A 24,670-nucleotide genomic window follows, 5' to 3' on the forward strand; every position below is an offset into this window, starting at 1 on the left:
TGTTTCTCCTCCAACAGCACCGATTTCACCCACTGAGCTGTCAGTGCCTGAAGCCACTGTCTGTTGAGGGTGGAATCACATTTATTTAGAGTAGCTAAGAATCAGATCCTTTCCTCTTAGAGAAAAGTGCTCTCCTGCTTCAGATGTGAACTTAGTTCATCACATGTGATGGGTTAGCCTTCAAAAAAATTAAGTACTTAAAGTGAATTAAAAATGGTTTTACCCTGATAAATGAGCAAAGGGAAGTAAGTTCCAGCCTCAGGGTCAACCTTACTGCTTCTACCAGAAGCTGCAATTCAGATTCACACTATGATCAGGAGGGAGAATGTAGCTCTTTGACAATCTGAACTCCAGAAGGAATTTCGGAGAATGCTTGCATTAGGATTATTAGCAACCTCCTAACAGGGTTTCACTCTTGTTTTGCTTTGGGTTTTTTACAGTAATTTACTGTTTCCTTCTGTAATCAGAGCTGCAGGGAGCACTCTGCACAACCTGCACTAAGTCATCAATTTTGCAGATACACTGAGCATTATGTCAGAATATTTGAAATGGGATGGGTGCACTGATGGGTGGATTTTTCTGTGTGTTGCTCATGGTGTTTCTACCAAGAAGGAATTCTGATTATCCCACTTGTTTCACTACACTACACAGAAAGCAATAACCACATATTAAAGAGAATGCGTATGTCTTATTCATGATTCCTTTCCTAAGGAACTGGAGGATTTGTCTGAAATTTCAAGTATTAGATTTTCACTGGTAGGCACCTTCCTCCATTTTTATGGCTATTCTATCAAAAGAATGATCCATAGATTGTACAGCTGAAAGTGTAATTGGGAAAAAAACCAACAAACCAAACTTCAGATAATTGGGGGGGGGGGCGGGGGGAAGCATTACATACCTACATTCAGGATTACTGCTAATTACCCAACATCAACCAAGAGTAAACACAGACAAAGCTTACTGGGACTGGTTCTTCATGTTACATTGCAGCAAGCTATCGTTCGCAACACCGTTAGGAAGTAGTATGACATACTGTGACAGTAAGTCCTTTTGATCGCTGCAGTGCTTAGGGAACTAGTCCAGTGCCCAGTAACTGAATGGGTTCAGACTCCTCTGACAATGCTAAATTACGGGATAATTCTTAGCCACTTTTCATTTTCAAGGGTGCAACTATGTGTCTACGGTGGTAAAACACAGGTGTGAGAGAAAGATGGACAGACAACATAAACAGATTGCCACAAAACGGCTAACAGCATTTTGCTTTTGAAAAATTATGTTGAGGGGGTGGGGGAAAGGTTTGTGATAGTGAAGCACCTATAGCCTTCAACACACACTCAGTTTTGTTCTTGAAAGCAACCAAGTCCACGAATGCCAACACACCACACAAACTTAAGTAGCTAAGTTTAACTATACTGTTAACTTTACTTTACTGAACTGTTCTGTTCTACTCTATTTTATTCTATTCTACTGCATTAAGATGTGTTTTCTTTGCAACCTCTGGACATTAAAGCTTTGATTATAAAACTAGAAACTAAATTGAGGTATATGATGGTATAGCATGAGGTTAAAAACTTACTTGAAAAAATCTCTTTTTTGTAACGACTGAATCTACAGATGAAAGTTTAAAAGTGTCATGTGTATTCCAAAGCACGCAACTGTTTGCAAAACTCTTATGCTTGTACATTGGTCTGAGTGTGACTGGACCGTGGTGCCTCTGGGGAAGGGGGTGCTCACACTTACCCGTCCGGTAGAGTATCGGGATGTGGTCGGTGGAGAGCTTGTGCTCGCTGCGCACTCCTATTAGCAGGGGACTGCCTCGCCTGCAAGAAGACATCGAGTTACAGCCCTCAGCACCTGAAGATTCGTCACCTTGACACCCGACCTGAAGGGACTGTTATTCTCCAGCACAGCAACCGAACTGAACTAAAACAGAGTGAGCTCCCCCCAGATCAGTTGTTGGTCCTGCAAACATGGGAGGCCACAAGACAGAGCGAAAGAATCTCCAAATAAACACAACACAAGGACACAAGGAATCGGTCTCAAATTTAGCCGCAACTGCGCAAGAGTACTGCAATCCCACAGACACTGGAACCAGGAACACGCTGGCTATTGCTCACTGTACGTATCTACAAACAGCTATCGGCATCAAAATTCAAAACCTGTGCTACGCACGTGTACGGTTAAACCAACAAGACCGATGCTGATGTTTAGAAGTGGAGCAGAAAACCTGAACACCAGGCTGGCCCAACTTCAAGTCAAACAGAGGACTTGGCCAAATACTGCCACAACGGCAAACACAAAGTTAAAACCATCTCCTTTCTAATCTCTCACAACCAGAGTCTACAAAAAAAAAAAAAAAAAAAAGCTGTTCCAGACGAGTTGTGATACAGGTGGTCACTAAGACATTTTCAAATAATTTTTGGGAATTTTCTGTTATGACAAATGGAAAACAAGAGAAAGGAAATGAGAAACAACAGCTAGCCTCACCCCAGCATATACAGTGTGACGAGAACAACAGCCACCCCATTGTCTCCTAACTTGGGGGGGGGACACCAAAACAAGCGACATACAGGGTGCAACAAGAATGTTCTTTCCCACAGCAATACTCACCGGGTACCGACCGCTTGACCAGGATAATGAACACTTTTGAACACAAGGGCAAAAGCACCTTCCTGGAACAAGAGAAATACAAACTGTTTAACCCTTCATTCGCGGCCTGGGCCACCATTTCACAACCGTGTTTCTCTGAACAAGAGATACTGAACAGAAGGCTTCACAGCCGTCTCCAGAACAACCAGAAGCTCCAGGCACCGCATTCTGGGATGAAGTCCCTCCCCTGAGCCTGGGTAGCTCCTCCTCAACCACTTAATGAGTCTTCCGAACTCCCTGACACTGCACTTGGACATCACTGGCTACCCGTGCAAGTGCCCCTGCGTTAGTTCAGAGTGCAGTGAGGGGACATGCAAAGGCAAAGACCTGGTAAAAGAAGCACCAAAGCTTTGGGGCGTTTGCTCAGGTGTGGTGGTGCCACCAAACGTACAGGTGAGCCACCACAGCCTGCCAGCAAAACGTGTTCTTGGTCTGTTGCTACTACAGCTCCTGCCAGGGGAAAAATCACTGAAAAACTGTCTCCTGAACAAGGTGCTCTGGGACAAGAGGCAAGTTGCCAGTGGATCCTGCTCCTGCACACAGCTCGGCAAGACCTGACACGAGGAAGTGCAGGCTGTGCGGTAACGTTCCCACAAGGGGTCAGCATCTCTTCCAGACAAAGGGGTTCAGGCAAGATTGGAACAACGCACATGTCTGCACTGTCCCACACCAGCTCCCGCCTCCGCCGCGCTTGCCACCCAACACACCGGGGACTGTCTGCCTCGAGAAGCTGTCACACCCCAAACCTAGCCATTTTTTACAGGTATACTGACTAATGTTAAACAAATGTATGACCGAGACGAACGGTCAGAGGTAGGAAAAACAAAACCACTCCTTAACACGCGCCACAGAACATCTGGTGGCACACTCTGGCACAGACACGGTGCTGCGCCAGCCAGGCTACCCTGCGCAATACTGGAGTACAGTTGTCGGGGTTTTTGTGCGTGCGTGTGTGCGCGCACGGCCCTCCCTGTCCCCACCCTGCTCCCAGCATTACCAGCTGCTGGATGACCCTCTCCACCAGGGTGGTGAAGCTGATGTCATCACTGTCCCGGTTGTCATACATGTACTTGACCAGTTTGGCAATGCTCTCCGTGTCCGTCTCCGACTCGAAGTCGTAGCCCTTGCTCTCCTGCAGCGACAGCACACATTAGGCAATAGGCCCTCTGCCTTCCCTTCCCACCTTGCTTTTCCTTCCTTTCTCCTGCCTTTCCTTCTTTCCTGCCTTTCCTTTTACTCCTCCCTTTCCTTTTTCCTGCCTTCAACTTTTCCTTCCCTCTTTTTCCCGTGCCTTTCCTTTTCTTTGCTCCTGCCTTCCTCCCCACCTTTCCTTTTCTGCCTCCTCGCTTCTTTCCTGCCTTTCCTTGCTTTTATCCCTCCATACTGCATTTTTTTTCTTTTTCCATCCTTCCCTCCCCCTTTTTCTTTTCTTCATCCCTGCCTTTCCTTATCCTCTTCCTTCTTCCCTTTTCCTCTCCCCTGACTTGCTCTCTTCTCCTGCTTTCCTTCCTTGTTTTGTTTTTCCTTCCCTCTTTCCTGGCCTTCCTTTTTCCTCACCCATCCCTTCTTTGTTTCCTTTCCTCCTTCATTTTTGCTTTTCCTGCATATCCTATCCTTTCTTCCTTCTTTCCTGCCTTTTCCTTTCTCTTTTCTTTTCTTCCCTTTCCCTTGGGCTCCTTTTCCTTCCTCCCATTTCCTTTTCATTCCTTTCCTTCCCTTCCTCCATTTCCTTCCTTCCTCCCTTCCCTTCCTTCTTCCCTTCCATCCTTCTCCTCCATCCGGATGTACCTCCTTTTTCCCCTCTCCTTCCCTCCTGCCTTTCCATTCCGTTAGTGCGAGGGAGGGGGAGAGGGTGTGAGAGGGTGAGTACAAGGTGAGTGTGAGCGACCAGGAGTGAGGATTGGAGAGCAAGTGCGAGTGCACACACAGCGCTGCACGGGGGGCGGAGAGTGTGTGAGCGAGGTGAATGCAAGTGGGAGTGCAGACTGCGTGCAGAGTGCGAGGATGAGTGTGAGTGCAAGTGGAGTGGGGAGGGTACAAGAACATGCAAGTGGAAAGCGAGCACGACATGCAAGAACGCAAGTGTGAGTGAGGAAGTGTCCATGCGAGTGCTCGCTGGGGTGTGCAAGGGACTGCGAATGGGTGGGTGACCGAGTGTGAGTGTGGGTGTGAGTGCGGGGGGGGAACAAGCGGCAGTGAGTGGGCGAGGGAAAGGGCAGGAGTGGGAGAATGGGGGAGTGTGAGTGGGGGAGTGAGTATGAGCAGGGAAGGCAGGAGGTGGGAGTGTGGAGGAGTGTAGGAGGAGTGAGTAAGGAGTGTGAGCAGGAGACTGTGAGCAACATGAGGGGCGGCATGTGAAAGTGGGAGGAGTGCGAGTGGGAGAGCGAATAGGGAGAGTGTGAGAATAGGAATGGGAGTGAATAGGGGAGTGAAGAGTGGGAGGGGTGAGTGGGGGAATGAGGAGCAAGTGCGAGGCGAGAAAGGAGTGTGAGTCAGGGGGTGTAAGTGGGAGAGTGTGAGAATGCGAGTGGGAATGAGCAGGGCAAGTCAAAGTGGGGAGTGGGGGGAGGAGTGGGAGTGAGTGTGAGAATGAGGAGGGCGAGTGTCAGTGGTGGATGGATGAGTGTGAGGTGAGGGGGGAGTGAGACTGAGTGTGAGAATGAGGGGGAATGAGGAGGGCAAGTCAGAGTGAGTAAGAGGAGTGGGGGGTGAGCAGGACACGGTGAATGGGGAGTGTGAGTGAGTGTGGGGAATGGGGAGCAAGTAGGGAGTGAGAAGTGTTAGTGGGATGGCGAGTGGGAAGTGAGAGTAGGGGGTGGGAGGGAGAGGGGTGGCATTTGAGTGGGGGAGTAATGAATCGAGCGTGAGTGTGTGGGGGAGTACAAGCGGGAGTGAGGAGGAGTGGGAGGGCGAGATACAGTGAGTGGGGAAGTGTGAGAATACGAGTGGGAGAGTAAGCATGAGGGCGAGTGGAAGACCGAGTGGGCAATGGGGCAAAAGAGTGGGGGGAGTGAGGAGGAGAATGTAAGTGGGAGGGTGAGTGTGAGTGGAAGAGTGAGGAGGGTGTGTGGGAATGTGAGTGGAGGAGCAAGTGTGAGAACGGGAGCAGGGGGTGGACTATGAGTGGGAGAATGAGGAGCGGGGGGGGGGGGAGAGGTGGGTGCGAGTGCAGGAGCGCACGCTGGGGGGAGAGCACGTGGATGAGTGCAATAATGAAGGGTGTGCAAGGGGGGGGTGTGAATAGAGCGAGTGTGAACATGAGTGGGGAGGGAGTGGAGGGTGTGGGAGAGAGTGGGTGTGGGAGGAAGGGAGTTTAATGGGAGCATGAGTGGGAGTTAAGAGTAGGGGAAGGTGAACAGAGGAGTGAGTGTGAGGAGGGGTGTGAGGAATCGAGGGAGTGTGTAGCTTGGGGTACGTGAGTAGGGAGTGAGTGCGAATGTGAATGAATACGAGGGGGAACGTGGGCGAAGTAGGGAGGGGATGGGGGAGAACATACTCACAGAGTAGGAGAGCTAGTGCAAGAGTGTAAGTGGAGGATTGTGAGTGGGAGAGTGACTGTGAGTGGAAATATGAGTGGGGGAACACAAATGGAGGAGAGCGAATGGGAGTGGGGGAGTGGGTGTGAGAGGCGGGGGGTGAGTGGAGGAATGCGAGTGGGGAAGTGCGCAGGGAAGTGTGTGAGAGCAGAAGTGAGTGGGAGAGCGGGAGTGAGCGTCACACACACGTCACTCACCAGGAACTTCCGCAGGTCTTTGTAGTTGGTGATGATGCCATTGTGGATGACGATGAACTCTGGAGACAGAGCAAAGGCCCCGCTCAGCCCCGGCACCAGCCCCCGGCCTGGCAGCGGGCAGCTGCGGCCACGTAACACAGACAGCAGAGACCACAAAGCTTTATTGTGAGAAGCCGCACTTGGCAGAACTAAGTGAAGAGTTTCACCTCCTGGTGCGATGTCCTCACTCTGCCCCAGCGGGCATGGCACAAGATAATCACAACCCGGGTGGGACTCGGGCTACTGAGATCCTGCAAAGTTTCTGGAGGCGCTTAAGCGCTTGGCAGTTTCCAGCCTGCTGGAAGCAATTAACCGCTGCACTCCTCCTGCCAGCCCGTGGGTGCTGCTCCTCTGGCAGCTGCACCGAACACTAACCAAGCTGTCGGCTGCAGCAGCACAGAGCAGAGCAACCCCCTTCCGTACAGTGTCGATTATGAAAGAAACATAAATAAATAGGAAAAAAAAAGTACACAAAATTCCATTCCAAAGAACAGTCACAAAAATTCTTACCATCTGGTTTCATTCCGTGTTTACCTCCTCCTTGCACTGTGCCCATGCACTCACCGAACCTCCAGGCACTAATTCCAATCCTTCCTGAGATCATTCACGGCGGCAAACACACCCCGCGCCCAGAAATCAAGTCCAAACCCCTCTGGCTTCACAGTAACTGGGCTCGGCATCGTGGCCCGCAATAAACCCACTGCCCTGGATCCAGCCACCCTTCCCTGTGACGCGCCAGGCATCGCAGATGGCAGCAAGCTCTTCCAGATGCTCTGAGACCTGCCGAGGAGCACGCGGTTCAAGCAAACGCACTTACCGTTGTTTTTATCTGAGCGTTGCGGGTGGCTGTTGATCGGACTGGGCTCACCATGTGTAGCCCAGCGCGTGTGGGCGATTCCAAGGTGTACATCAAACTCGATGTCAAGGTCCATGTCCTGTTGCTCTGCAGCAGAAGTAGGAGAAGTTTTTAGTACTGAGGGGCTGCCCCTACCCCAAAGTCAACATGGGAGTATCACCAGGCCTCCAGTGTCCCACGAGACAGCAATACTGACAGGGAAACAGGATCAGCAAATTCAACCAAACATCAAGCGTCCTTTCAGGGGATTCGGAATGCAGATGCACACAAGCGACCTCCCTGCATCCCTCACCCCACCAAAATAAAAAACAACTTTTAAAATACAATCCAACCTTGATTTTATCTCTCGGTGTGCACCCTGCCATCCTGTCATCTGCCATACGCTGGACCGAACCAGCCCAATTCATGGTTACGTACCACTGTGGTTAGAATATTCATCACTAACCCTTGTCTCTAGAAAGCATACCATTAGCATTAATATTTTCCTGGAAAAAACCATTCCTTTTATTCCACAAGTGTATCCACAATCTCTTTAAAACTGTATATCTTGCAATTTTCTTGAGCAGGTAAACATTTTCTCAGAAATATTTTGTCTGTCTTCTATTTCCATAATGCACATACCTCCTTGCCTGGCCTTTTCAGTTCCTGGTTTCCTCTACACTAAGATTAGATCTGCCCACCTTCCTTTAGTATGAACAGCACTCTGCACCCTGAGGTTAACACTAGCATGGGTTAAAAACAGTTAAGTTACAACAACACAGTAGCTCCTGAACGCAAACTAGAGATCTTGACTCCTCTGAAAAGCACCTTCCCGTTCTCACACAGCTTACCCGTATTCCACACCCAACAACGCTGTGTTTCTTTGCATCGTGCTTGGATTTAATGAACCTAATGTTTAAATCAAGGGAACACAGAGAGGCAGAAACAGATGCAGAAGACCTCACTCTCTTCAGTCCTGATCAACTTGACAGTCACACATACACTAGTGACTTCCTGAAGCCAATTGCTCAGTCCATCACTACTTGGATAAACAGCTTTAGTTGGGACAAGCATTACACAGGAAAATTTAAAATTCAACCGGTGAAGTTACTAGAGCGTTTATCTTTTTTGCCCAAGCTCTAAGACTCTGATAATTATCTCCCAGTAATTCCCCTTTCCCCAGTTTAAGGAGTTTTTTGTTTGGAGTTTTTTTTTTGGCCTTGTTTTCTAAAATGTATGCCAGGTCTATTTTGCTTCAACAGGATGTGATTCATTTGTCTTAAGAAATTAGGACTTCTCTGTAACTTCATGACAACGTCCCCAGGATCACTGGGTTCTTCACAGCAAATGCATGAGTGTTTACAACTCTGGCACACAAGTTATTTGGAAATAGTGTGTTTCTGGGTAAAACAGATGATATTCAAAATGCAAATGAGATGAGAGGACATTTCAGGGAAAGAGAGCAGGCAACGAGCAAGAGGGAAATACATACTGTGAACCTCTTCATCCAGAGCTTTCACTTTCCCCTTCTGTTTGATAAGCTGGATTTTGCAAGCATTAGCTTCCCAGTCTTTGTCATTTCCGCCATCAACTCCCACACCTGAGCACCACCATGGAACATGAAGAAAGAGTGTCAAGTGCAGAAAGTATATTACAAGATTTTATGTAAACAAATACTGCCAATTTTTTTTTTTTTTTTTTTTTTTTTTTTTTTTTTTTTACAGTGCCCTTTCTGCCCACAGCTGACCCTCCAAATAAAGGCAAGAAAACCCTTAGATTAGAAGTGAGTTTTCCCTTGTCATCTTGAAGGTATTTTTAAAGCCTTAGGTAACAGGCATCAAGAATATTTATAGAGATCTGTATACCAAAAGTGAATCCAAACTTCTGACCACATGGTCACAGGCACATCCAATTTGTGTTTCAGCTTTCTTCAGAAGCAGATAACAGTCGAAACACTTCACAAGCACACCACAAAAATTGTCATTTACAAGTGAAAATTTAAACAAGAACCACTGTTGCTCAGAGAGTGCTACCTGCAGAATCATAGCCTCTGTACTCCAGCCGCTGGAGCCCTTTGATAAGGGTCTCCAGGATCTCCCTTCTTGTCCGGGGAACATGGTAGTTCAGGTAAGCAAAGATGCCTGTATGGGGAAAAAGAGCATAATTTTAGAACAAAAATCACAGCTGAGGAAACTCTGTGCCATCCACTTAGTATGCACACTAAGTTAAAACTCAGACAGGCCTTCGTACCAAGAACCCCCTGCAGGAAAGCACCACTGTGTTTGCAGTTTTTCCTTACCCCACCTGTGGTCCAACGGAGAAGATGTCACCAACACTGAAGAGATCAAAACTAACCACAAAATGCCAGCATCCTTCTCACAACACTGAAAGCAACTAACAGGACAAGCCTGGGCGTGATGGGAGAAAGAATTTCCCCGTGAGCTGGACCTATACGACAGAATGAGCTGTCAGGAGATGATGCAGGGGACAGGAAACTCATCACTCCAGATGAAAAATTCAAGGTTTGCTAACCCTGAGCTTCACATGCTGAAGAACCACCTTCAAAAGGAATTCTTCCTTGAACAGCTTTCTCTAAGTTCCTCCCACAGATTCACTAAGAAAAAAAAAAATCATTTAACTTGTGCAAACTAACACCCTCAAACTAATGGAGCTGTTTTTTCTGTAGGTTGCAAAGGAAGATAAATTGTTGCTTCTATTTTTAAGCAGTGATGGGGACACACAAATTCCTAGATCTCTGATGCTAACTATGGCTCTATTTCAGAAAGATTTCCTTTGGTGTCATCATGAAGCAGTAGCACAAGAAGACATTTACCGGATGCTAGAAATATCTGTACTTGAAATCTACCATTTCACCCTGTCTAACATTTTAAAGGAGAAAAACATCTCCATGGAAAAAAAGCAAGACAGGTTTCACACAAACAGCTATATATGCGAGTGACTGGTTATTCAAGGTTTGTAATTTCAGAAACTTTATCAAAACCTTTTGAGAAGAGACTTCAGTTGTGCACACACAAAAACAAAGTCCTTTTAAAGGCATCCCAGATCTTTTGATTTTTTCCTGATAGTACTGCCATACAGCCTTGCCTCACAGTACCCAAACTTTTATTCACGTGACAAATTTTACTCCCAAGATGATTTTTGGAACATGTATCTTTATGTTTACCCACAGATTATTTTAAAGAACATTTGGAAAACTGCATTCTTAAGATGTCTGTGTTTTGGAATTAAACTAAAAAATTCAAAGCCTTTTGATGTCTGAATCTATTTTATAAGTAGAAATACAGGCTACTCAGAGTTGATGGACACACTGAATACCACATAGCAAAGTACTGAAACATTGACAAGGGACTTCTTGGCCTGAGCAGGGACAACAAGGTCATACGCAGCCATGTACCATTCTGATGCTCTCCTATTCCTTCTCCCTCTTCCACAGGCTTCGGCTACAGGTCTCGGGACAAGTCTGTCATAAGCTTCACCTGTCCACTCCCAAAGCACCAGCACTAGTAGTTACATTTCCCTGCAGTTCTGCTGCAAAAAGAGCATACCACGTCTCACTTATTTTCTTCCATATTGCTAGAAAAAATTAGATGCGTGTTCTATTGTTCCTCTTTCTTAAACCACCTAGTCAGATGAAGCAGGGGGAGGAAACGAGATATTTTTTTGTTGTTGTTTCTTTAGCTTCTACCTTCGTTTTCCCAAAACCCAATAACCACTTGCAAGACCAGCAGGACCAAGTTTATAAAAATTGGCGGTTTCACTTCCATTGCTCCTGACATCCCAAACCAATCAGGCACACAGGCCTGCTGCTGCCGTCGCCTGATGGCTTTTGTTCAACTTGAGTGTTGGTTCCAGTAACTACACAGACAGGGTGAGGTTCCCTACCACCACCTCGCAGTTCACAGCTAAAATCTCAACAGATAAAATGCTGACAGCAGTTAACAACCTCTGCTGTATTCCAGAAAGCTTCCTCTGAAGGATACTTCCCCCACACTCTCAATCTCCAAACCTTCCTCCCCACCCTTCTGGCAAAAAAAAAATTTTCCAATTTGAGATACTTAGTTCACTCTGTTTCTAAAAACTGCATTCTTCAGGCAAACAGCAACCTTGCTGTTTACAAGTGAACTGACTCCAAATAGCTGTCATCCAGGCTGAAGGATGGCACATTTCAGCTACATCCTGGATGCCTAAAATCCTTTACATGACTTCCAGGTCTTACAGCAGGAGTACAAAGCAGACTGCTTTATTAGCAGGCAGCTGGAAAAGCCCCTCTCTCCCTATTTACCAGAAACCTCCCAAACAGATGCCCAATGCAGCAGTAGCATTACACATAAAATAACAAGTGTATACCATAAAGCAGAGAAAGCAAGCACACGAGACGTCTTTAAAAAGGCAGGCTGGGTTCCAGCAGTTCCTGACATTTCCCTTTACACTAAAGCCACCCACCATGGCATCCAAAGTAAAGCTACTTCAGAAGGCATAATTATAACCAGCACGAATAATTATGGAAACATGAACACTCCTTACGTTTTTCCAAATTAGCTAACTAATTTCAGAGTTGAAACCTCTTTCCATGTTTTATGTTTATGCACCTTGGAAGCACACGCTAAGGGTCCCATTCCCACGCAAACCCTGGAGCCTTAGACCTCTTTTTGATGGTGCCGGGCAGCTCCTCGCTCTGGCATTAGCTGGGACCATCAAACCACTCTCCAGAAGCACCTACAACCTCTGCGTCCCCCTCGGTGGCATTTCAGCTATCTCGCTATGGCATAACCAGCCCCGCTCAGGCATACGGCTTCCTAGGAAGTTATTCCACTACCACGGCACAACACCAAAGGCCACTCAAGTGGGATACGCTCTTTTGAGCAAACAGGGACCGATGACAAGAGTTAAAGTGCTCTGGAGTTTGAACGACAGGCTGGCCACAGCGAGACAGTTCCTGGAAGTGCTTTCCAGCAAACAGCAGCAGTGTGAGAGGCACAAGAGCCTCACTGATGGGAGCATAGAGGAGGCCTTCTTCAGTGGCAGGGCATCACGCTGGGTGACTGGGGAACAAAAATGGAACAGGCTGTCGAGCTGGCATGCAAAGGGTGAAACAGAGCCACTGGGGAAGGAACTGCGTGCAAAAGGGACAACAGGTATGGGCACCTGCCAAGAAGGAGGAAGAAAAGAGGACTGTCGGCAAGATGGAGGGGAAGTGGTGTAGAACAGGACAGTAAGCTGATCGCAGGTAGTCTGCTCTGCCACCTTACATCCCATCACAGCTGCCCACCAGCACCTCCAGGCCTCTCCAAACAACAGCGTGCCAGAGGCGTGTGAAGGTAGTCGTCCCCCACCCCACGCCCAGGGGACAGCAGGCATCACCCCTGTAATGCTACCAAGCACCCAGCTACAAAAAACCAAACTTGTTTCCAGGCCACGACATTGCATTTTTAATGAGAGTACTTTCCACTGAAGCAGGCGGGGCGGGGGGGGCCCCAATGCAGTCATCCCAGTGGCCCTGCAGAAAGCACAGAGCGTGCGTCCCCTCCAAAACACCACACATCTGGAACTGATAAAACAGACACAGCCCCAACAGGCCGGGGGGCAGCAAGGAAACGCTACGGCGTCTCGCTCAGAGCCCCAGTGAAGATCACTTTGTACAGCACTTTCCACACAGATGCTTGGTGCCCCAGCAAAGCCACTAAAATGAAGTCCTCACGTGAAAAAAGAGTCTAACTCAGTAGATGGACAAAATTATTAGGCAGAAACTCAGTTTCCTTTCATAAAATATTTCTGTAAATGTGAATTATCATTTTAGTTTCCATCCTGCTTCTGGCACAAGGATCGCAACTTATTCTGAACCAGAAAAATGGCTTAAAACCAGAACGATTTCCCTCTAGGCAGGGCTGACTTTGGACATCTTTGTTAAATCTGAATCTAAATCAGACAGTGGCTTCAATAGTTATTTTCTCTGCCCATTTTAACAAGTTCAGTCACACCTCAACTGAAAAAAAACCCAAAAAACAAAACAACCCAAAACTTGATTCCTTGTCACAGATCACAACTGCTAGCAGTGTACAACAAAATGCCACGTACTGAATACGGGCACGAGGTAGAAACCGACTTCCCCCAGGAAGGGATGGCTTATCTGGAATGAGACTGAAAAACAGTAGTGTTTATTTCTACTTGTACTGTAAACAAACAGAAAACATCTATCTTAAAAGGAGCCAACTTGGCATTTGTCTCAGGCATTGAAAAAAATCTATCAATTACAGCACAATTATATTAAGATTATTCATGGGGACTGTGAAAAAAATCTGAATCTAAGACTAAGAATGCCACCAAAAAAAACCCCAAACCCAAGGGATTCAGCTCTTCTTATCAGAAAACACAGAGACTATGAAAACCAAGCCAAGTAAAAGAAATGCAAATACAGTTCTGACACTGCAAAATATGCAGGCACACTGTTCAAAAAAGATGACCATGTAAAGATTGGGAGATTCAGTTTTGATTCAATTCAGCTTTTAGATCTTGACAGGAAAAGAGCTGGAGTGATAATAGAGATGTCACTGTGAAAATAAAACGCTAAGAACTCACCTGTGATCGACACGTTTTACAAATGAGAAGGCAAGTAAGACAAGCAGGTTTAAAACTCATCTTAGAGAAAACAGGAAAAAAGGAAATAAAAATAAATAGAATAGTATGTAAAAATTATGCACAATTAAAGTAAAAAAATGGGACAATAAGGCTGCCAAAAATGAACACCAGTCTTCCTAAACGCATGACTTAACTAATCTGCAAGCTAAAATCAAATATTTGAAGGCTTATCACCCATTTATGACACTTGATCGTGATGAATTACGTGTAAACAACAGTTTCATTTACTGGAAATATTTTCAAATGCATTTCATCTTCCCCTTTTCAAACATCCCATAACGACGTGATTCTTCATAGCTGGAGAAAGTTTCAATCCACATTTAGAAATCAGAATTTTTACTGGCTCTACCCTAACTATTGGGTTATTCAGGAATATATGAGCAATCACACCTTGTAATCACTTCCATTTTTAAGTACAATTCCACTGTCCTCGACATAAACACTGATGAGAAAAAAAACACCCAAAGCATTAAATGCTTGTTATGCTTCATTGATCTAAGTGTATTTTTGTAAAAGGTTTATTTCTTCCAGCAGCCACCAATAGGGCTCTACAGGTAAAAATTTTGCTCTGGAGTTGGACCTCAAGCCTTTGGTCCCATCTGTGTAAAAGTACAGCAAGGAAGGCGGCTGTGCTGAGTCAAAAGGCATTCAGGTGATACTCACGTCCCAGCATGACGCAAAGCCCTGGCCATTCAAGAAAAGAACCACTTTTTAATCAAAAGCTGAACAAAGGATCACTTCATCCACCTACAAAATGTAGCCTTCTCTTGAGGCGGAACGTGGCACACAACAACTCTTAACCTTGCAGTTTATACTATAAAAGACCTTTCTACCACACAGCAGAGACATTTTTTTTTCCAAATCACAATGCCTTGTTGAAGCCTTGCTCTCTCCCTCCCTGTGCTTATATTCAAATCAATCCAGACAATTCAAAAGATAAAAAGATATCAACTGCACAGATCTTTACAGCTGCTTGAAGGCTTCCGTGAGGAGCGCTGTCACAAAGCGCCAATTTTTCTGTCAAAGTGACAATTCATTTAAATCACAACAGTCAATGGAAACATGTTGGTTTTGATAAAATTCCAACGCAAATCGAGCAAATTTCCATCAGGTTCCCATCTGGTGCACCACCAGCTAATCCCCCTTGCCAGCCTAGATGTCAGGTGCTGAAACTGTAGAAATCTTGGAAGTCCAAGCAGAATGTTCCTGAAACCAAGCCACCGTGAATTTCAGGTCCCTAGCAGACTTGAAAAGAGGAGTTTCAGTTTCAGCTCAACTTACGCATTTAGACACTATTTAACACAAGTGTTTTTCAGTAATAACACCGCATCTGCCCTCTCTAACTTGTGCTTTGGAACAAGCCAGAAAGAGGAAGTATTACAGAAAACCAGTGAACGACATTTAATTACGCTATCTTGACAAGCCTGGAGTTGGCATTGTTCAAGGTGAAATACATGCTATGCGACAAAAAAACCACCCACCCCCCCTGTGAACTTCATCCTAGTCCAGCAGTTTATAATTGTGAATTCCCAGCTAAAATAAGACAGCGGCAAGCATACTACAGGAATTTAGATCTGACAGGGTCAGAAAACACAATACCCCTGATCTGGAATACACTAATATACTTCAGGACTTGACACTAATATACTTCAGGATTAGAACAGCAGTCACGCTTTACAACATAATAAAACATTTCAACTAGTAACTTGACACAAGACTTTGTACACACAGACTGAAAAGACTTGTTCAAAGCACGTCAGCTTATCATACAATTCTTGAATCACACTAAGACCTGCCGTAGTAAGAAGTCCTGTATGTATTTCTCCTAAGTGAAGTATCTTGAACAATATAATTTAGAACATAAAACACTTCCTTTCTTGCAAGTTTGTCTTAAAAACCTTATCTGGTGAACCACCAGCAGAACAGGTATTCAGCTGCTTGTCAAACTCAACTCTCTTCGAACCAATTTTTAATGTTCAAACACAAAACCTAGGCCTTCTGAATGACAGCTACAGAAAGAATTCCCTATAACAGGTGACAGATTTTTAACAGAATAGCATGTTTACCAAGCAGACATTCATTATTTCTATTGTTGACAGTCACTTAAACACTTTTTCCGAGACCTTCATTTTCCCATGACCTTTTTGGGGCTCACATTCCTTTATTTCATGGTAAGTTCACAGGCAAATGAAGTGAATCACCGCTTCCAGGTAAGAATAAATGATCTCCTCTAGTGTCTTGAATACGTGAAGTTACTCAGGAATAGCTTCTCCTAATCCTTTTCCCACAAAAGCCTTCAGGCTAGGTTTACTGTCGGAATTACAAATTCCTTTATACCATACCGTATACTGTTTAAAACCATTTCAACAGACGATGTTATCAGTACATCCACTTGGCAATTCCAGAGAATCCTTTATCCTGGCAATGATTATTAGGCCTCAAGTCTTCCGCAAATTAGATGCAGGCTACTAAATATCACTGTCTTAATATACATTACAGACTGGGAGAACCGATAGAAGTATTTTTCTTCAAACTACAGCAGGGGAGACACCAGGCAGTAGCAGGAAGTTCTAACACAGATATTAACCGTAGCACAGAAAAAAGTCCCCAAACCGATGCTCAAAACCTGCTGGAGCGGGCTCCTATTATTTGCTGTGGGCTCCTATTACTTGCTGCCTGGCGGTTCGGTGAGGTAGAATGCTGTGCCAACCCCTGCATACCAAAATGATGCTAATTCTGCACAGTTTGAATGAGCACAAGGTCAGAAAAAAGCAGGCTATCATCATTACATCTGCTAGCTGTATATGGGAGAGTTCATGTTCAATTTATCGAGTCTGCACTGGGAAAAAAGCAAAGCAGAAAAACATCCACTCTGTGGAGGACCACATTTGTCCACTGGATGCTTCTTTTACCACCCACACATGCACCGCTCCAGCTAAAAAGGGCAGGATTTCTCCTGTCTACAGTAAACAACCAGCACATCAATTCTAAGGACTCATTCTGGCCAAGAGCTGCTACTCTGTGCTTCACAGGAAGGCATACACCTAGGTGTACAAATGGTACTTGGGCAGGTGGGAGGGCAGTCCCCACTGATGAACCCGCGAATCCTAAAACCTGAAACTCAGGTCTCTCTTAACGCCCGTTTTTGTCTTCAGTAATCACTAGTAACACAAGACCTAAGTTCAACAGTCCCTTTTTGTCCTTAAAAACAGTCACGGCATACAACAGGTTTACTTATTTACAGAACAGTCTGTGGAGCCTGACTACCTTGAAAAACCTGTTTTCCAAATTTCATAGATGCCATTGAACTGGTTTGGTGCATTCAGACTAAAGCACACCAAATTTATACCTGGCTAGGTCTTCAAACTGCAAGTTTGTAATACCCACCAAGAACAAAACCTACTTTTCACTAATGCTATTAAAAACGAAAACCCAGCACATCTATGCAGCAGGCCTGTCGTTTGTGCCAGGCATCAAGGAACTGAACTTTGAGGCTACTCTCCTTTACCTGTCAAGCGGTATGAGCACATCAGTTCACATGACTTCATAAGGGCACGCACATGTAAACCTGAACATCGGATTATCAGTATGTTGAAAACACTGTGTTGGTAATTCCAGCCTTGAAGCTGTCATAGGGAGAACTCAGATAACAACAGCAGCATTGCCAAGTTTTTTTAAAAAAATTTGTCTTGATAACTACCTTTCCATCTGAGATGAACTGGATAAAAATCTGAACATGGACCATGCACCCACCAGGCAGCGTGGCAAGACAAAGCAACGTATATCCTGACTTACAATTCTATTACAGAAATGTTGTCTGAGGGTTCGTACAAGCAACCAGGCTTGCACAGCTGTCACTACACTGCGTGACACAGCTACTCAGACCTTGCGGAGGCCACAGTATGAGAAATCAGAGCCCTCTACTCCAAGACGTAGACTCCTGTGACTTGAGTTAGAAGAGACAATTAAGTCTTGTTAATGTAAGCGCTCAGGCTACCTACCAGCCAGCTCTGTCTATTTATGACACTTGCAGGACCATCTGAGAGGGCAATGCCTCGATTTCTTCACCTTGTTCCTTTGCTGGAGTCTACTGCTACTGTATGGAAAAAAGCCCAAATTGCCACCGCAATTAACGTTTCCTAGCGTGAGGGGAGATCGCTGGCAATTTTGTCTTACGCTCACCAGCCGGACCACAAACAGCAGCAGCAGAGACTGTATTCCTTAGTTTCTGCGCTTAACCGCAAGTCACAAGAGTTCATGTGGTAGCACCCTCAGACTCCAAATAGTTCTCCTCCTGTTCCCTACAAAAACCTTAACTGTCTTCAGCTGTGCACTTCCTGCATTCAGAAGCTCCACCATTTCCAAGGCTTATTTTTCTGTATTAATGTGCTCAGTTAATGCTCTCCTCTTCTCGTTTGTCACTATAGGATATATCTCTGGCTCCAAGAGCAAGACTCGACAACAGAGCCAATAATCCTTAATGCTTTTCTTACTGCTCCATAAAATGTTTCAATATCCAAGAAGAACTTTGCTTATATTGAAAACGGGAGAAACACATTAAATCTTGAACGCAACTAAGTAACTACCCACAGCATTTTCAGGGCTTATTGCCCTTAAAAAGACAAAAAGCAGAATGTTAATATTGCACATTTCAAAGGCTGGACCTCAAATAAGGCAAGCACAAGGCACCAAAACCATCCCTATTCTTGCAGCAAGCTATTTATAATTATCCTTTCTATTCTTAGCTTTGCTCCACTTTGTACTTTTAACGCAAATTAACATAGTGTTAAATGTAAGCTAAAGTATGAATTCCTGATTGCCTCTTCATAGCGATCCACAGACTTGACGGTTTGAAGGCAATACCGGTTCGATCTCACAAAAACAATTAAAGAAATGGCAACTTGCATGTTAAGTACAAAACCCATAGTCTTACTTAGAGCATCACTTCATTTTTGCATATAAAAATACAGGAAAAAAAAAAACCAAACAAAAAATGTGGAAAGACAAACAAGAAGAGCCCACAGGTCACTGCTGCTTAAACTTCCATGGAAAAACACAAAGCTGACGTGATAGAAAAAAAGAGGAAGAGAAAGGATAAATTATACTCCTGTGTGCAAAAGATGAGGTACAGCAATTGCACTAATATGACAAACGGGAGTGGAAAGTACCTAAGTGATTTTGGAGACCAAGCCTTACTAGCTCATGCTCCAGTTCGCTTAAGGCATGTGTTCAACACAGGGAAGCTCCACCGGGCCATGAACAGACTGGGATGAGCTGGTGCACAACCCTGCAACAGACACTCCTAAGACACGGTGAAACCCATTTACCTGTCTGCCTCACAACCTACGCCAAGTAAACTTGAAGCAATGTACAAGTATCCACATCAGAAGCTGTAACGCCTAGAAAAATAACAATAAACACCACTTTTCACCTAAAAGTGGGAGTGGTTATTCTGATATGACCAGAGCCGCGTTTAGAAATGCTACCGGTGCAACCTGTCTCCCTTTCCAATACGTAGATGTTACTGATGTTCACTGGGGCTTCGGCTGCTAGATCGCCTCGTTGCTTTTTGAGAGCTACAACCTATGACCCCACCCGACGCGGCACGGGAGCGTCAAACCCCACCAACATCCCCGAGTGCCCCGAAGGCTCCTGCACCCAGAGGAACCGCGTATTTTTAGTACGGTCGGGTCTCAGGCGGACCGAGGGCGCTGGCCTTCCGTACGCTCCGGCGACACTTGCAATTTCGGGAGAATTTGCCCTTTCAAGTTATTAATACGTTGGAAGACGCCTCCCCCGGAGAAGCGTACGCGGAGGGCGGACGAGACGATGACATTTTCAGATAACGGAGACGGGGGGGGGGGGGGGGACGGACACACGACCCTTCTCGCTATAACCGAGGCAACGCAAAAGCGGCCCAGCTTCCTCTTTTTTTTTTCTTTTTTCGCCCAAATTAGCGGGGGGACGAGGGGGGGGTGTGTGCGTGCCCCCGAGGGCCGGGCTGTTCCACCGCCGCACGCCTTCACCTCGGCACCGGCCGGCCTAGCACTGCTCCTCCGGCGGCGGGGGAAGAGGGAGCAAGGTCCCTGCCCGCGCCGACCGGGACCCCCCTCCGCTCGCAGCTCCCGCAGCAGGCGCTACCCGCCCCTCCCGGCCCTGCCCTCCCCTTACCGCACATGGTGCGCTCCCCTCCGCGGCCGCGCTGCCTCTGCGCGCCGGGGCCGCGCCGCCCGCCCCCCGCGACGGGGAGGGAAGCGCAGGGCGCAGGCGCGCCGCCCGCCTCGCCATTGGGGCCCCGCCGAACGCCCCGCCCGGCCCCCCCCCCCCCGCCCCCGGTACGTGGCAGCCGGATCCGCGTCCGCCGGCGGGGCGGTGCCCGCGGCCCCGCACCGGGAGCGGGACCCACGCACGGACAAAAGGCTTGCCGCCCCACCCCACCCCCCCCGGCCCTCCTCCGCTCCTTGTACCGTGCGGGAGGGCCAGAGCACCGGGCGCTCGGGGAGGACCGAGTGCGGAATGCTGAACATTCCGCCCCCCGGGGCTTTTCCGAGCTCCGGCGGTGGAGAGGCGGCCGCGCCAGGCTCCGCTCCCCCCGCCGCGACACGGGGGACGTCCTCCGCCACCCCCCCCACCCCCCCCGAGTCCACGTGGCCCGTCTTCTCCCTTCCCACGGTCACCGCCCCATGATGGCACCTGGGCAGGAGCAGAGGGAACCGAACCATCAAGAGGACTCTGCAAAGCAAACCGGGACCGGCGCGACCATCCATTCGTACAGCCAGGTGGCCCCGTTACGCAGTCAACACGTAACTACCGCCATCACATACTGTTTGGATAACTTATTAAAAGCCTGAGGCTGCAAAAAGATAGCACAATCCCTTCTCAAGAACAACGCTGTTCGCTGATCTTGACACTGGAAAGTCAATAAAGAAAGATTTCCTTGAAAAGCCTACAAAACAACCAACGACGTTAGCATACATAAACACCGGGACCGGGCTGGATTTTGCATTCGGTTCTAGAAGAACCTGGCTGAACAAACACCAGCAGGAAGGTCACCCATCAAAGAAACACGGAAAGCTCACAGCCAGCGCACCCAGCCGCACCGCTGATTTTGCTCAGCGGTGAGGCCATCACAGGACTGACCCGGGGCGGTTCGTCCCAGTTCCTACCGCTGGCTGGTGCAGAGCAGCCACCTGGAACCAAGCCGCTCGGTGCTTCATCTCCCCTTTGTCAGTTGTGAAAGTGGAAGAGGGCTGACCTCAAACTCTGCTCTCCCACCACCACCTATAATTAGGAAGCTGAACGCCTCATGGCAGTGGAAGTCGATTTCCCAGAGGAGAAGGGGACTACAAACCCACCGCAATAGCGCAAACCAAAAGGTGACCAACAGAAATACTGCTCTGGCCACTGTTCGAACCCATCTCCTAGGCACACCCGATTCATCTGCTGGTTTATTTCTGCATCATGGGTTTCTTTGCTGCCCTGCAGTGGCTCCCAGTTCATGACTTCTTACCGCTCGTGGAATTTCTTAAGGTATTTGCGACAAACCTAAAATAATCGATCGCCTTGTCTGAAGACAAATGAAAGGATATGACCCTACTTATAACGAAGGATGCCCCAGACCTGAAGGAGCACGGGCAGGCCTTACAAACACTCCCAAAATACATAGTTCACGTCAGCAGCACACCAAACTTTACAATTTACACCTATACCATACTCGATGTTATAAAAATGCATCCCTCAGATTGAGGCTAACTCATCCAGGCGTATGCACTAATCAGGTGCTCAGAATTTTATGCATACAGAAATACAGCTCCATGTGTTTGGCTATTTAGCCACCCCCCACCCCAAGCCACTATTTATCCCCTACATAACCTGCTACTTTATTCTGAGTCTTGCTGTACATACAGCACATGGGTTTACTACCATGTATAGTTAGTGCGGACATGGATGTGCAAGTTACTACCAGAGAAACATGAAAGCAGTTGCCCAAACTGAGCCTTTTATAAAATTAACAGAAAGGGGTCACGGTTGGGAAAACAATACCCACTTCCTTCTCCTCTAAGCAAAACACGCTTCACTTGAAATAGAAGTTTTGGCTGAAGTCCCGCCTTTTAGATAGACTGCAAACTACCACCCCCTGGAAAACAGCATGTTTTGTGTTCCCTGACAGAATGCATTTTGAATATTAACATCAGGTAACGGGAGCTATTTCCTTCTGCTGCTACATTGAAAGTACCTGCTCCAAAAATGCTGTCAGCGAACGCTGTGGCTGTCGATTGCTTCGCACCATACACTACAGTGCTATCGGAAGACTGCCTTACAGACAAACAGGCTAATTTCTCCTAGAAGCATGGAATGAGTCACATCCTGACAAAAAGCACATGTCCACCTGTGAACAGTTTCAAGATGAGAAGAGTTTAGATAGCTGTAATCAACTTTTCCTGTAAAAGAGTGCTACAACAGTGCTTAGGAAACATGAATGGATTGTGTGTTTTCTCTATCCAACACGGGGGAAAACAAAAATGGCTGAATGGCAGACTGTAACTTTGCACTTACCTATGGCACAGCAAAAATAAACAAGTACTTCTCTTGTTTTAAAAAATACCAGAATAATTTCAGTCATTACTGTTTTAAAAGGAATGACTAACTGCAATTTATAGAAAAACCTCACAGTCAAAAAAACCTTGCTGACCTGAGCATTATGGTTCAGCCCAACTTCCCACCCCCTAACTGAAGAGCCCTCTTTAAAAAAAGAACTGCAAGAACATCACATTACATACCACAGTGCCACAGAGGATGCTGGCCACCTCATCAACTCCCAAGCTAAACGTTGAACAGTCATTACTATATTCCCCTGTTTGCCTCAGTGTCCGTGAATGGGAAAGGTTTTCTGGGTGAGCAGAGGAGACAGGACACCTCTCACTAACAGGGATTCTTTCCATGAGCTAAGCTGTTCCAGACAGACCTTGAAAGGTTCACCCAGAAAATCCTAATGATTTGGGCCGACGATTTTACCACATTGGGCTATCATAGTATTAGAGTTTATGGTTATTGCCAATGCTGCAAAAACAGTCGGGTTTTGTTTTGTTCCCTGTGAGAAGTGGCACTGAACCCCCTCCCTCTGCTTTTGTTTATCCAGAGCTGGAGAGTCCCCCCCCACCCCACCCCCTGCCATCGCCTTATGCCATAGAAAGGCAACCACTGCCCTAAAGAGCTTACTTTGTAGTGGGACAGAACAGATAAAAAAGGATGGGATGCGAGCGTTACACGCTTCTCTCTCCATGACAGAGCTTGAGGAACTTGAAGACACACAGGATACACGCTGGACATGGAATCTCTTCAGTCTCGAGATCACAAGATGCTTAATCTGCAGCCTCAGTACACGCAGGCTTAATTTGGTCCTATTTGTACAAATCAAAACCCCATTAAAAACAAGACTGGAAATACAAAGACAGCAGCAGAACTGGATTCTTACTGTACCTGGAAGAGATCAGTACTGCTCAATTGAAGAATAAAGACCACATTTTTAAGAGGCACCTTTTATTTAATACACAAAACAGGTACTTTGCTGTTTAAGTTTTGGCTTATATAGTATATTAAATTCACAAATTAGGCCTAAAAAGCTCTATTTTTGAGAAACCAGAAACATTACTCGCCATTCTATGGTTTGCTGACAAAGAAGAACATGGCGATAATGTTTGCACAAGCTCTCTTTTGGATAGTCTGAGCCTACCTCGAGGGGAATTTTGTCATCAATACACTTGTAAGATCAGGCACCGCGTACTTCATAACAGGGTAAAGAAAACATGGTAATTTCAAACCAATTTCCAAATCCTGAGTGGGTAATTTAAATGACTGTTGGTTATTACTCTCCATGAAAGCTGAAGAAATATTTTGCTAAAATATTTATTTTCTAATTTCTAACAAGTAATACAAAGTTTATGGCTACCATATGCTGATCTGCATGCTATATAAAAGATTCTCCACTGACTTAATTGATCCTGTTTAGGGACTCAGTGGAATTACACTGGCGAGGAGTGCAAGAGGGGAACATACCGGAGGCTGTCAAATCCTTGCACGCAGGGAATATGATTATAACCGTAAGCCAAATAATGACCACAAACTCAGCTCAACTCTGGCAGCACAAAGAAGAAACAGTATTTCCATTAGCAAAGCCATCTGCTAAAGCTAGGCACCAGGAAGAAATTAAGTCCTACATGGGCAAGTAAACAGAAGTGCTTGTGAAGCCCGATTTACGTCTTTCAGACTAACAAATATTTCTCTTCCCATAATCTCTAAAACTGGAACGTGTTCTGCTCTGCCACGTCTTCCCTCGCTCAGCCAGGGCAGCCAAGTTATAACGCTGTGCCCTTTGGCACTGCAGAAGGAGCAAACAGGATATGGCATAGGTAAACACATTAATTTTCTTTGCTACCCTACGAATGTAATTTATGCCCTTAAGCACTGCACATTCATCTTGATGTTGGAGTATTACGTTGAGAAATCATCTTTCGCAAGTTTAAACAGACCGCTAATGGTGGCTGAACAATTTTACTTCTAAATAAGCTAATTAGTCTCTCTACTTACTAGAGCCGATAAGGATCATCTTCTAACATTTATTTTAAAAGATACGATTTTTATAACAAACAACTCACGTTTTTTCTTTCTGTTGCTATTGTTTGCACAGTGGTAGTGAGAAAGTAGGTAACTTTCCACAAGTGATGGCAATATTACATCCTCTAAAAGAACAGTTGAAG

At 46.2% G+C, this 24,670-nt stretch overlaps 1 protein-coding gene across 4 annotated transcripts in view; it reads right to left on the bottom strand.

The window, feature by feature from the left end:
- The window catches only part of GFPT1 (glutamine--fructose-6-phosphate transaminase 1), a 46,516-nt gene extending 24,290 nt beyond the window's left edge, over positions 1–22,226 (bottom strand). For 2 of the 4 annotated variants that reach the window (XM_049830569.1, XM_049830568.1), the window contains exons 1-8: positions 20,085–20,192; positions 9,290–9,397; positions 8,749–8,856; positions 7,239–7,364; positions 6,383–6,441; positions 3,647–3,781; positions 2,611–2,672; positions 1,741–1,820 (exon numbers count right to left, since the gene is read on the bottom strand). In XM_049830569.1, coding sequence (XP_049686526.1) covers positions 1,741–1,820; positions 2,611–2,672; positions 3,647–3,781; positions 6,383–6,441; positions 7,239–7,364; positions 8,749–8,856; positions 9,290–9,397; positions 20,085–20,091 — 685 coding nt within the window. In that variant the 5' untranslated portion in view covers positions 20,092–20,192. Of the gene's footprint in view, positions 1–1,740; positions 1,821–2,610; positions 2,673–3,646; positions 3,782–6,382; positions 6,442–7,238; positions 7,365–8,748; positions 8,857–9,289; positions 9,398–20,084; positions 20,193–20,380; positions 20,400–22,149 lie in introns of those variants that run through there. The other 2 variants (XM_049830571.1, XM_049830570.1) reach the window with 2 other exon arrangements.
- Positions 22,227–24,670: the final 2,444 nt, after the last annotated feature.

This window comes from Accipiter gentilis, chromosome 28 (genome assembly GCF_929443795.1).
Source record: "Accipiter gentilis chromosome 28, bAccGen1.1, whole genome shotgun sequence".
Lineage (NCBI taxonomy): Eukaryota > Metazoa > Chordata > Aves > Accipitriformes > Accipitridae > Astur > Astur gentilis.